At 46.5% G+C, this 12719-nt stretch overlaps 1 protein-coding gene across 6 annotated transcripts in view; it reads right to left on the bottom strand.

Moving 5' to 3' along the window:
- LOC138572668 (single-stranded DNA-binding protein 3-like) overlaps positions 1–12719 on the bottom strand; it is a 1217622-nt gene that overhangs the window by 55302 nt on the left and 1149601 nt on the right. For all 6 annotated transcript variants that reach the window (XM_069649275.1, XM_069649276.1, XM_069649277.1 and 3 more), the window contains one exon: positions 8680–8750. In XM_069649275.1, the coding sequence (XP_069505376.1) occupies positions 8680–8750 (71 nt within the window). The remainder of the gene's footprint in view (positions 1–8679; positions 8751–12719) is intronic.

The following is a 12719-nucleotide window of genomic DNA, read 5'->3' as shown; positions in this document are numbered from 1 at the left end:
CACAGCAAGTAATGCGTGGGCTGAGGGGGTGGCTATAGTCCTGTGCATGCCTCTTAAGAGGTGCAAATGACTATGTGAATGGCGGGGGATTGGAAAGGGGAGGGTGAATAAAGCTGCCTGCTGTGGTGGACAATGACAAAGTAATGGCTGTGATTTTCTCTTAGTGTTTCTTTCAGTGTTGATAGTACAGTTGTAAAACTGTTGGGAGATTTAGTGAAATAAAGGCAGGAACCAGATATGGGGTTTGTATAATAAGTAAACATACCAGATGTGTTCCCACCTTCCATCGCCACCTTAAGCCACCCAATCGGTTTCCGCCAATGCTCCGGCCCAGGCTGCATTTACTCTGCGACAGAGTAGGAGTGATGTGCAGGTTTCAGTGACAGGGATTAAAGTCAGCGACTTGATATTACATCCGCTAGCCACAGAAGAGACAGGATGCCCAGTGTTTGGACCACACTCCTCATCCGGCCTGGAACGTGGACAGTCCCTACTGCAGAGAATAACACTGTCCCCGCTGTGTCACAGAGCAGACCTGTGCTTGGCACTATGTCAGTCACAGCACAAGGCTGTATGTGGTCTATTGCATCAATTTGAGGCTTGTCTGGTGCGGCAGCGGCATCACAGATTTCCTCGTCTCTACCACTATTTCCTGTTTACTGTGTCATATTGGTCCAATTCATAATTACGGTGGGCCTTGAATAATGTTGATAGATGTGCATTGAAAATTCGATCTGAATAGATCTGCTTCGCGTCCAAGGAGTCTGGAGCTGCATATATCAATGCGCCTGCTTGATAGTGAATCCCATTTAGATAACGTGACCATGATCTTGGCATGTCAGGATTCGGTATATGATACATTCCACCCAATGCAAGGATTATAGCAAGCGCAGGACCGTGTGGAATATCAATAGCTGGATACTTGTGTTTATTTGGGTGGCAAACGTTTTGGATTAAAAATGGTGTCTAAATTGTTGTCTTTTTTTGCACCAGAGGGCTGCTTGTACCCAGTGCCAGGAGGAATGTTCACTTATATCCTTCTCGCCACACAGTAGCAACATCTCCACTTTAAATACATTTAAGGAGTAGTGGATACTATTCATCCAATGTTATTTTATGCTATGTATGTTTAAAAATGGTATCTTTTGCCAATAGATCAGCCGCTTTGTACTGGCTTAATCTGAGAGGTGTGTGCGATTACAGAGTCCCAATTTATGTTCGATGAATACCAGGGTGGCGAAGAAGATGTGCCTCATCCCGTGTAGCTACAGGTACAGGGCAACTTGTTCCAGAGCTTAGGAGTCAGATAGTTAACAAATCTACCTTCCAAGCAAATCCTTTTTACCTCTGGGTCATGAATTAAGGCTTTCCCAAAAGTATGTAGAAATCTAATTGGTACGCAATGATTACATTTCGATTGAATCAAAGGGGGCATTTCCCCTGCATCACTTCTGAGTGTACGAGAGAGACTTTCATGTAGGCCTTCATTGGACAGGCATCCATTAAAGGCTGCGTCAAGCTAGTGTCATATGCTCAAACCACTGTGGTCCAAGAAGAAGCCACTGCAATCACTTAATCATGTATTGAAGGGAGCCCAGGTATTCTTCATTGCTGTGATCGATTCTACAACCTACGAGGTCCACCAGTGCGCCACTCTATTTAGGTCGAGGTAAGGAAAGATATTCCTCCAATGATGACAGCAATCTTATCTTCGAGGTTATATCCGTGTCCAGTGTAAACCCTAGACTCTTGATTGTACTACTGGCAGAGTGAGGAAGTGGCCAGAAGCCACGAGTCACAGTGTAGTGATCGAATGTTGGCGAAACACTAGTAGTCTGGTTGTAGTCAGATTCAATTTGAGTTTGTCCATACAACCTTTTAAGACAGATCATCAGAGGTTTCTCTGTTTTCTTTTCAGAAGTGGAAGATATTGTCAGAAACAACAGTCTGTCATCAGCATAACTATACAGTGTGTACCCAAATTATAAGTGTCATTAGTGTCCGAAGGCAATTGTATTAAAGAGACGATAATGCTAATCTGACACACTCCACAGATGATGTGGGAGAACAGTGTACATCTAAGTGCATTGTAATGTTCACCTGGCTTCCTTTGCAAGGGGATCTGGGTGTCATCCGTGTGAATTTGGAATCAATGTAATTGGATCTTCTGCACCACCGGGAGCATGTAGATATTGAAATGTAGGGAAGATTGGCAGGAGCCGTGTGGCATATAGCACAACACTTTTCTCGGATCATCCCATTCGGCTACGTTGGCTTCAATTCTAATGCAAATGTTGAATCCCTTCTAGAGCAAGGCCCAATATACACATCTACTCTTGCAGAGCCTTATCCACAGGGTCATAGGCAGCCAAGACGTCGAAGAGTTAAGGCTGCTGTATGGTCTTCAACCAGGGCTAGAGAAAACCTTCAATATTGACGAGTTCAGACTATTCGCCTGGTTGCCTGAAATCCGCTTTGTCAGTCATGCAGTAAAATATTCTGTTCTGCGTGCACCTTACGTTCGCCCATCACTATACTTTCCAAAATCTTGCTGGGATATGTTAAATTAAACACAGGTCAACAATTTGCTAAAACATTGGGTTCTGCGATGACTAATTGAAGAGGGGCAACAACTGATGCGTCATACCTATGATGTGGGCATTCCTGAAAAAGGGATGCCTACAAACAATCTGTGATGTATGAAACAGGGGAGGGGAGACATTCTCTGAAACATACCACTCAACATGGTTCTGTCAGCACGTTGGTGGTTACTCTCTTGGATGCCTTCACAACATCACTCTGTTTTAAGTTGACAAAGTTGGGTAGGGAGGCATTTAGCAGGAAGATATATGGTCACTAAGGAGATGGTTCGGGATTCGTCACAACTAGGATTGGGGGTTTTCTGTTTTCAATAGAACTGCACTATAATTAAAACACAGTTTAAAAACAATCAGCACTTTTTTTTAAGACCAAGCTCGGGTCCCCACATCCCAAGTATTTCCTCCACTTAAATGGGGAAAAACTGTGGGAATAGAAGCCTTATAACCAAACACTCCACTTCCTGTATCATAGGAGCATTGCTTTCTGGGGCTTTGCAAATAAATTGTAATGAATTCTAGAGGACACTACCTGTATCGAACAGTGATTCTATGAATTAAAGGGGACACACAATCATATCTTCTGAGGCATGGGTCTGCAACCTTTGGCTCCCCAAATGTTTTGGACTACAACTCCCATCAGCACCGGCCAGTACAGTCAACTGTGAAAGATTATGGGAGTCGTAGTCCAAATCTGGTGAGCCACAGGTTGCAGACCCCTGTTCTGAAGGCATTCAATGGTATAACGGATGCACACGTGGGTGCGCAGAACCGGGGACCCACTGCATGATCTTGTTGTGATCAGCAAGCATTACTGGTTTGTACTGCACACGTTAACAAGACTTTAGTGTACTGTAATAGTAGGGATTCAGTGGGATATGTAACAGAATCGAGATGTGAAAACACTTAGTGATGTTGTCGTATACCCTGAGCCAGGCTTGGAACCCTATGTGTTCTGTAAAGTTGGTAGCGGAACCTTTGCAGCATACAATGATCACAGTAAAATAATTCAGCAAATCAACAGAATGCTTACACATGGCACGGATTCAGGGACACGCACTACTGCGGAAACATTGTGTGTCAAGTAGCATAAATTCCAGACACAGATTAGGGTGCATAAATACATGCACGCCAAAAGTGTTTCATAATTGGTGACCAGTGGGGCTTTAGGGGAATGCTTTAGGAAGGATTGAGGGGGAGACCTAAGATCAACTACAGTTATATTCAGCCTTGGCCACCATGGCAAAGGTTATGATGAAAAGTGGAAAAATTGTGATGGCTCAGAAATGAGCAGAATGATAAAAGGATTTGAACAGCACGCTTAAACACTCAAATATATGTCCAAAAGAAGACAGCCACAGCCTTGAAATTTGTAAACATGTGACAATGCCAACTCTTGCATCCAAGAAAGTGACATTCAATGCTTGCAAAAAAGGTAGTGCTTGGAGAAATGACAAGAAACTAACAAAGACAGCTCCCCCAGGGGACAATTTATTTGCATATTTCAAACTTGGAATGCAGAACAGCTCACCACAAGACTTTACTGACAGAAATTCAGAAGAGTGTAAGGAATTGCAAGGTCATTGATCAAATTACATACATTATTGCACCCCTTTTGTATTAAAAAATTAGAAATATGGTCTTGTGTCCAAAGGGACACCGGTTATCAGGAATTGCCATTTTACAAGTGTAGAAGCCCTGGATTTTTGATTTGTATTAACTAATAAAATTGTTGCGAGTAACTCCATCTCTGAAAGGGTGCCAACCAGCCCTTCCTTTCATAACATCCATGCCAAAAGCATTACATACACCAGTGCCATGCTGCATCAGTCTCCTAATACAACACTCCTTCACCAGTGGCACAGAGCAAATTCAGAGGTCACAGGTTCCCTGTTTGACAGGTGCTGTAACAGCCAGGTCACAGCAGTGCAGAGGTTTAATTTACGTTCACACCTTCTTCTAAATTCCATGATTATGATAAACACCACACTTGGTGGCAGGGTAATCTGAACATATAAGCCATACCCTATGTGGTATGGTGGTGGAGGGTTTAAATAATTAATGGTCACATCTGATGTATATCATATGTGCCGTCAACTTTTCTGGATCAGAGAATGAATGGCCATACCTCTAATTTGATCCTTTGTGAAGTTGAGTAATACCTCTCCCAAGCCCAGGAAGCCCCCAGCAGGGTTTTTCCTGAAAAACATCAAAGGGCACACCTGACACAAAAAGACTATTCTAACACCAGGATGCTGCATACCAAATGGCCTTTGATGCAATGGGCCTGGAAGGAGGCAGAGTTTGTGTAGTGTGGCAAGTCAGAATCAGGAGATCAGGAGGCATGGCTTTCATAAGTTTATTCTCTCTTCAGACTCAAAAGACCTAATCTTTTGCTGTATCTGTGATAGTAAGCCCTATTTTTTTTACAAATTAAGGTCAAAAAGCGTGCTCGTCAGGGTGTCAAGATGGCAAAACATAAATGAAGTCCTCTGTCTAGAACTCCTATCCTACTTTCTCTCCATACTACTCAAAAGAAAACATAAAACAGCTTTTGGGCCTTGGCCAAAGAGACATACTTTTGGGCCTTGGCCAAAGAAAGGGATGGCTGCTTGCTTCTCACCCCCACCGCTGTGTCTTTTTAGGCCCTTGCCTATGTTCATAGTCCCAAACATATAGCTCATGTATGGCTGGAGTGCTGTCTTAGGGCTCCAGCCAGCTCTCCTCTCTGGTTTCTATTTGGACTGGTGCTTTCTCCCTCTGGTGAGAGATTCCCCTGTTTTGTTTCCTCCCCAAATCTGGGTCTTTTCTATCACGTGTTCCCCGATTCTGGGTTAGCTAGGTTCTTTCAGGCACATAAGGGCTCGTCTCATTCTCCCTGCCACCCTTTACTTTGGGGTTTCTTGGTTTTATCCTCTCTGGGGCATGTGTCACTCTTTCGCCTCATTTCTTCCCTCACACACCGGGGCTAGTCTCTTTATTTCCCCACTTTTGGGGTTCACTGTGTTTTCCCCACTCTGTGGCTTCTCTTTCTCTCTCCCAATTCTGGGGCCTCTCTTTCACCCCACCCTGGGGTTTCTCGGATCTTCCCCTGCTCCGGTGCTTGTTATTCTCTCCTTCTACACTCTGGGGTTCCTCTGATCCTTCCCCCAGTCCATGGCTTGTCTCTCCATGCCATGCCGCCAATCTTCCATGCTGTTGGAGGCACTGCATACCTGCCCAGGCAGGATGGCCAGCGCTCTTTTGGAGGCGTATGCAGTTTGTCTGACATTTCTCTCTCTGCACTGACCAACTGGACTCCACTTCAGTTGGCGGCCTCCCTTCTTTCCTGATCTGCGTCGGAGATCCAGCCGCTGACTCCTCCTTGGGGCTGGTCCTCCACCCTGCGAGGTACTCTGCTCCTGTTTGTGTTGCAGTGCCAGACTTTTCTGGGCAACCATCCACCAGACCTTGCTGCACACTGCGGCCCGTGACGCCTCATGGGACGATCTCTCACTCCTCTGGGCCACACCTCCTGTGTGTGTTAGGACGTTCCTAAACACTGCAGGCTTTGCAGATTCTCCCTTCTGATTGGCTCTCTAGATGACGTGCCTCAAAGAGGCTGTTTCTACTGTTTCCCATAGGAACTGAGTAAAGTTTGGGTCAGAAGCACAACCACACAGAAAGAGGTCAGAGTTATCATGCACCTTAGTTTCTACATACCCCATAAAGGTGTTAGTGTCGCGGGGATTTGGGGGAGGGAAAATGACTTAAGTCCCTCTTTGGGGTATTCTTGTCCCCTAAGGGCGAGTCACCTCCAGAGGGATCCAGATTACCCTGTCCCATAGGGGTGTAAGCATAGCATGCTCACCTCCCTAGTCCCAAAGGGGTTGGATTAGTCAGAGTAAACAAAGGGTTCCACCATCTTGTTTCTCTCTGTACCCCTTTCCTTTCCGTCTCTTCCACTTCCTTTAGCACACAGTACATTGGGTAAGATGCAAGAAGACAAAGACCACTTGTTAAAAGGTCAGGGATTAGACCACTTAAAGCAGGCTTGCTTTTGGTCAATCATCTGTGGACCTTTGTCTATAAAGGAGGGGGTTGCGCACTCCTTGACCGATTCATCACTGGAATTCACTTCAAGAAGAATTCAATGCACCCTTCTGGTAGAACAGTCTTTTCCAACGTCCTCCAGTTGTGAGGTTAAGATAAGTAGTTCAAGACAGAAGCAAGATCAGCTCCCTGACCATCCCCAGCGCACATAGGGGATGACCTGCTGCTGGAGCCAGACCTGCCTCTCTGCCAACTACACCGGTACCCCAGACCTCACTGGAGGTGAACAGTTCCTGTAGGTGTTTGCCAGTCTCCCCTGTACTTGGGAGAATGAGAACGAGGACCTATCTTGTCCCCGAGGACCCTGGAGTAGGACTCACAGCAACTGGAGAGCCAAGACAGCCAAGATTCCTGTGAATTTTGCCTCCAAACTGCTTTTGAGAGGTGTTCCAAGCACTGTTCGACATTTGAACCAACAGGACTCCCCAGAGCGGTTTCTGCCACTCTCCCGATCTTTGAACCACTCTGTTGCACATTCAAACCAGTTTTCTGCCACGCTGCACCAGCCGAGTGCGTCATTGCATCTAATCAAATAAGAAGCTCATTGCTGTACTTGCCCTGTTCGAGCTGCCTTTTGAACCCCCAGCACCTTCGTTGCTGATCCAGTCGACGGTCAAACCGACCTTGGTGTTCTCAATGAACAGCCCCCTCGAACACTGTATGAAACCACCTTGTCTCGAACTGTGCATTCAGTCACCAGCATCTTTCTCACATCGCCATTCATCGGCCATCCAATCATCCCTGGTGGCCCTTATGATCTGCATTCTTCAAACTTTGCTTTGAACCACAGCAAACATCATCTCAATCCCCACTCGATGCTTGCACCCCGTTTGGAACACTGCGACTGCTGCACCTCCTGGTCCAACGTCGGGCCCTAGAGATTGGTTAGGTCACTTTTAATCCCTTGTTGACACAAGAACATATCCTTTTAGGAACATTGTGGTTACGGACTGCCTTTCACCCGTTTCATTAGCCAGAGTGCTGCATCTTTTCATCGTTTGTCTATGCAATGTTCTTTCCACAAGGTTGGGTTTTTGTAGTATTTTCTATTTAGTTAGTTTTGCGATTGGTTTGATTACAGTATATTAATTTATAGGACCTTGATTGGCTATTCCTTTATTTTGGACTGCTGTACCTTGCTGTTTGGGTTGCTACTGTTTAATATTCTTACTCTCCTCTTGAGAGTACAGTCTTCCCTAGACCCACATTAGCACAAAAGGTGAACAAGGTATATCTCTTGACTGTGCCCGTTTTAACTTTGCAATTCGGATCACTGTTTTCTAAAAGTTTGAGGGATGGGCAGGTGGTTTAGGCGCTAATCATTCTTGTACGCCTGCGGGGCACAAGTCATTTCGTCACACCTATGTTATGGAAATGTTATGCTTCTTAGTAGAATTAACCGGAAACCAATACGCTTCTCAGACTACATCACTCTTGCGCCACAGAATCAATGGCAAGGCAGAAGCTGAGAGTATATAAACTCAGTGACAGAATCAACCACTTTTTAGCTTTAGAAATTTCAAGTAAAACGTCAAATTAATTACACTATATAGAAAAAGTAGCACGTTAATGATCACTTTTTCAGAGAAGAACACACACATCGAAAAGATATTCAACAATCACAGACACAGTCTACCCTATTTGGGGTTCATCAGTTGATGAAGCTAACAAACGTGAGAAGGAGTGAAGCACAAAAGGAGACCAATTTCAAATAAACTCGACATTATATCACAGTATAGATAATGAATAGAAAATGGTTGTGTTAGATTGGAAAAAAGGCACGACCATGCAGCAACATGCCAGGGTTGGTGAACTTTTTTTTTTAGGAATGCCCAAGTACACAAATGTACTTCGCTGGGACGGACAGATTCTGCACCATGAATGCAAAATGAAGAAAGACTTGTGTTCTGGATGAATTACACAGCATAATCATATGTCGTCCATGCCATGGTTATTTCCCACAAAAGGTGCATCATGTAAGGGAACTTACATTAGGTCGATTTCCTCCCGGTCCTATAGGGTTCATCATCGTGTACATATTTTCACTGGAATTTGTCGAATCTGCATATTAAAGAGAAAAGGTCAAAGTCACTGTTGTTAAAAGCAAGCAATTTAATATACTACTGTTATCCTGCATTAGGTGGTGTTCACAGCAATCTGAAGCTGCAACCTGCTGTTTCTGGAGGAACCAAAACACCATAAAACCAGGCTTGTGTTTATTTATTGGACATTTGTATGGCACCGATACACAAGTGGTCTCAGGTACCACATGACAAAATGGGGTGGTGCATAGGGTGAAAAAAACAAATAACAGTTGTACTAGGGTTTGTGACATTCTAACCATGCAAGTGCAGATAATAAAGTGCAGGGAGGGAGGAGTAAAGGGGCAGGGACGGGAGGGGGTGAAGTGCAGGGGGTGGGGGCCCCAGGGGGCTGAGCAAGTGCTGATAACAACAGACAGGGGCAAGTGCAAGGGGGAAAAGGGAGTGGTGAGAACAGTGCTAAGGATGAGGTGGACCAGAATCAGGTTAGTCCAGGGAAGAGTGCCCAAGGACATGTGCTGGTAAGGAATTCTGGGGAGGGTTTGGGGGGCACTGGTTGAGGATGGGCTGGCCCCAGTAAGACTCATAAGGGACCAGGCACCAGTCACAACGGCAGAGGGACATTAGCACAATAGGGCTAGAGGGGAGGAGGCGAAAAGGAGTCTTGAGAAGTTTCCGGACCTTAAGAAGATCTGGCTCAAGTCTGAGGGGGGGAAGGGAGGCTGTTCCAGAGGGAGGTTCCTGCCAAGGAGAGGGATCTACCTCTCACTCTCTGCTTGGAGAAACATCTGACCTGCAGAGAGTTGGAGCTAGAGGACCAAACTACTCTAGTAGGGAGGTATTTATGGAGAAAATGCTACGGGTAGAGCGGCCCCAGGCTCCAGACAGCCTTGTGGATGATGCAAAGGGTATTCAATTTGATCCTTGCGGTCACCGTGTGCCAATGGAGAGATTCTATGGCTGGAGAGTTGCAGTCCAGAGCTTGAGAACAAGGATAAGTCTTGCAGCCCTATTCTGGATTAGTTGAAGAGGGCCGAGGGAGGAAAGAGGTAGATTGAGGAAGAGGCTGTTGCAGTAGTTAAGCCTAGAGAGCGCCATAGCTCTGGAGACATTGAGATTCTGGGGGAAGGTGAGGAAAGTAAGAATGCCTTTGGGGAGGTGGAGCTGAAAGTTCAACTTCTTGGCAAGGTTTGTGATGTGCGGAGAGAAAGAGAGGGAGGAGTCAAAGATGACCCCAGGGTTTTTAGCCTTATCGGAAAGTGGCCAGAGTGTGGTGGGGAAACAGGGTGCAGGCATCCCAATAAGAAGGATCTCTGTTTTACTAGCATTAAGGCAGAGATTGTTAGCAGAACATCACGTCTGAATAGCAGTCCGGTATGAGAGAGGAAGGAGAGGAGGTAGAGGATGGGAGCTTAAAGGAGAGCTGTGTGTCGTCAGCATAACACTGGAAGTGAGAAGAGAAGGTGGAGATCAAGTGGGCCAGAGGCGCAAGGTAGATGTTTAAGAGCATGGTGATAGGATAGAGCCCTGAGGGATGCCACAGGTAGCAAGTGAGGTGGAGGAGAAGAAAGGGCACAGTTGCTCTTGGGAGGGTCGCTTTGAAGGGAAGGAGGTCAACCATGCTAGTGCCCGGTCTGTGATACCCAGGGTATCACAGAGACTATTTATGAGGATGGCATGGTTGACTGTGTCAAAGGCAGAGGAAAGATCAAGAAGGATCAGAACAGAGGAAGAGTTAGAATCCAGGTTCAAGAGCAGATCTTCACGCGTGTTCAGGAGAGCAGTTTCCATGCCTCTGGATGCTCTGAAGCCAGATTGGTGGTCGTGGAGGCAGCTAGCTGCTTCGGTGTGGTGGATCAGTTGGGGGATGACCAATTACTCAATGAGTTTGCCCAAGAAAGGGGTCATAGAGATAGGGCACTAGTTAGCCGGGCATGAAGGGTCTGCAGATGACTTTTTTAGGAGAGGGTGAACAAGAGCGTTTGAGGGATTTTGGGAAAGAGCCTCCGGCAAAGGAATGGTTACAGAGGTCAGCCAACGAAGGGATGAGAGAGGAGATTTTGTCCTTAATAGTTCTGAAGGATCATGGGAGGACCTTCTTAGATGAGACTTTCATAGAGCGGACAGCTCTAGAGACCTCATCGGGTGCAATGGGAGAGAAGGAGGAGAGGCAGGCCAAGGGAGACAAGATAAGAGGGGGTGGGGTGGAGTAGATGACCATGAGGAAAGGATGTCCTGAGATTTGCTGGAGAGCTGGAGAAGTGGGAGTCCTGTGTAGTGCAAAGGGCCTGGGAGGGAGGAAGAGAGGAGGAAACTGCGGGAGGATTGGCGAGTTCCTTACAGAGTTCAGCCATGTTATTGGTGGCCTCCGTGATGCAAGCTTGGACATGGGCCCTCTTCTTGGAGTGGATGGCGAGACGATACTGCCTTTGGAGCAGGCAGCAGGCCAGTTTGTCAGAGGGTATATTTGAGGCCTGCCACTTCTGCTCAACAGCTTTGCACTTGCGTTTCAAAGCTGCTAGGTCAGAGTCATACCAAGAATTGCATTTGGAGGCAGGCTTCATGCAGATCATCATGACAGGGGCAGGATGTCTAGTGCGTTAGAGATAGAGAGATGGAGGTTAGGCAACAGAGAAACGGTAGGAGATTCAAAGGCAGGGATGGGCCGAGGGATGAAGGTGGCGGCAAATGCAGCGACTTCACACACTTCATCAGTCGAATGACGGAGCAGGAGACTGGCAATGCAGGCAGAGGCATCGAAGGGGAGCCGGGGACCACAAGATGGATGGAGAGGAGAGAGTGGTCAGACCAGGAGAGATGAGTAGTGAGGTGGTTGGAGAGAGGGATGTCTGTTGAGATGAGGGCATCGAAGATGTGACTGGTAGAATGAGTTGGGCCAGAGGGAAGAATAGTGAGGGAAAGAGCCACAAAGGTCTTGAAACAGTAGTGGCCAAACCTGGTGAGTCAAGATGGATGTTGAAGTCCCCAGGTAAGAGACGTTTGGGGAGGAGGCCAGGAGAGAGGAGGAGAGGTCTGCCCATTCCGAGAGGAAGAAAGGGGGTAGGTCCTGAGGGCCTGAAGATAGTGGTGAGAATGAGGTAGAGGGTAGAAGAGACAGACCGCCTACAGACAGGCTTTCAAAGGAGGAGTAGGATTTAGTGGGAATGATGGTGGCCGGAATCCACTCAGGGAAAATCAAGCCACTCTACCCCCGGCAGGAAGGGCCTCGGATTGGACAAGTACTTGTAGCCATCGAGGAGTCAAAAGCAGTGACAGAGCTGACCTTGAATCACATCTCAGTGAGAGCAAGAACTTCAGGGCCTTCAAGGAGGAAACAGTTATCAGAGGAGTGTGACAGCGGAGCGAGAGTTGAGGGTAGCTAAGTGAAGCTGGTTACCTCCTTTAAATGTTTTCTGAGGGGGGATACAGGGACTGGGTACCACCAACGGGTGGGGAGGAAGAGGGATGTGAGAATATGGGGTGGCAGGAGGAGGGGAGCGTGAAAAGAGATGGTAGAAACCCGTCAAGAAGGAGGAGGAGGTTGGGCTGAGAGCCCTCAGCCATGATAGTGTCATTACGATAGACAATGATGATGCACTCAGGAGTCCTTCTCTATACTTTGCAGTGACCACCCCCTTCATTTTGTATAATGCCACTGCTCTAAAGTGTCTAAGTTTTGGCTCCATATTATAGACATTCTAAAATGTTGAATTTGAAAACCAGGTTGGGCCTCCAAAAACCATGGAACTTTGCAGTTATGTTTAGGAAGCTGGATACATGCAATGTGCAGAGTTTTGGAGTAAATGTTTTTGCTTTGGCTCAATGCGTCACAATAAGCAACATTCAACATGTTTTCACATGAAACCTTTTAGAATGTAAGAAAAGTCTCTAACTTGAACAATTTGCGGGTTGGGCTACCAGAAACCATGGAATTTCCTGGTTATGTTTAGGAAGTAGGAACCATGGGCAGAGTTTCTCTGTATATCAT

This window comes from Ambystoma mexicanum, chromosome 1p (genome assembly GCF_040938575.1).
Source record: "Ambystoma mexicanum isolate Mex_15411 chromosome 1p, UKY_AmexF1_1, whole genome shotgun sequence".
NCBI lineage: Eukaryota > Metazoa > Chordata > Amphibia > Caudata > Ambystomatidae > Ambystoma > Ambystoma mexicanum.
This window is presented reverse-complemented; position numbering and strand designations above follow the sequence as displayed.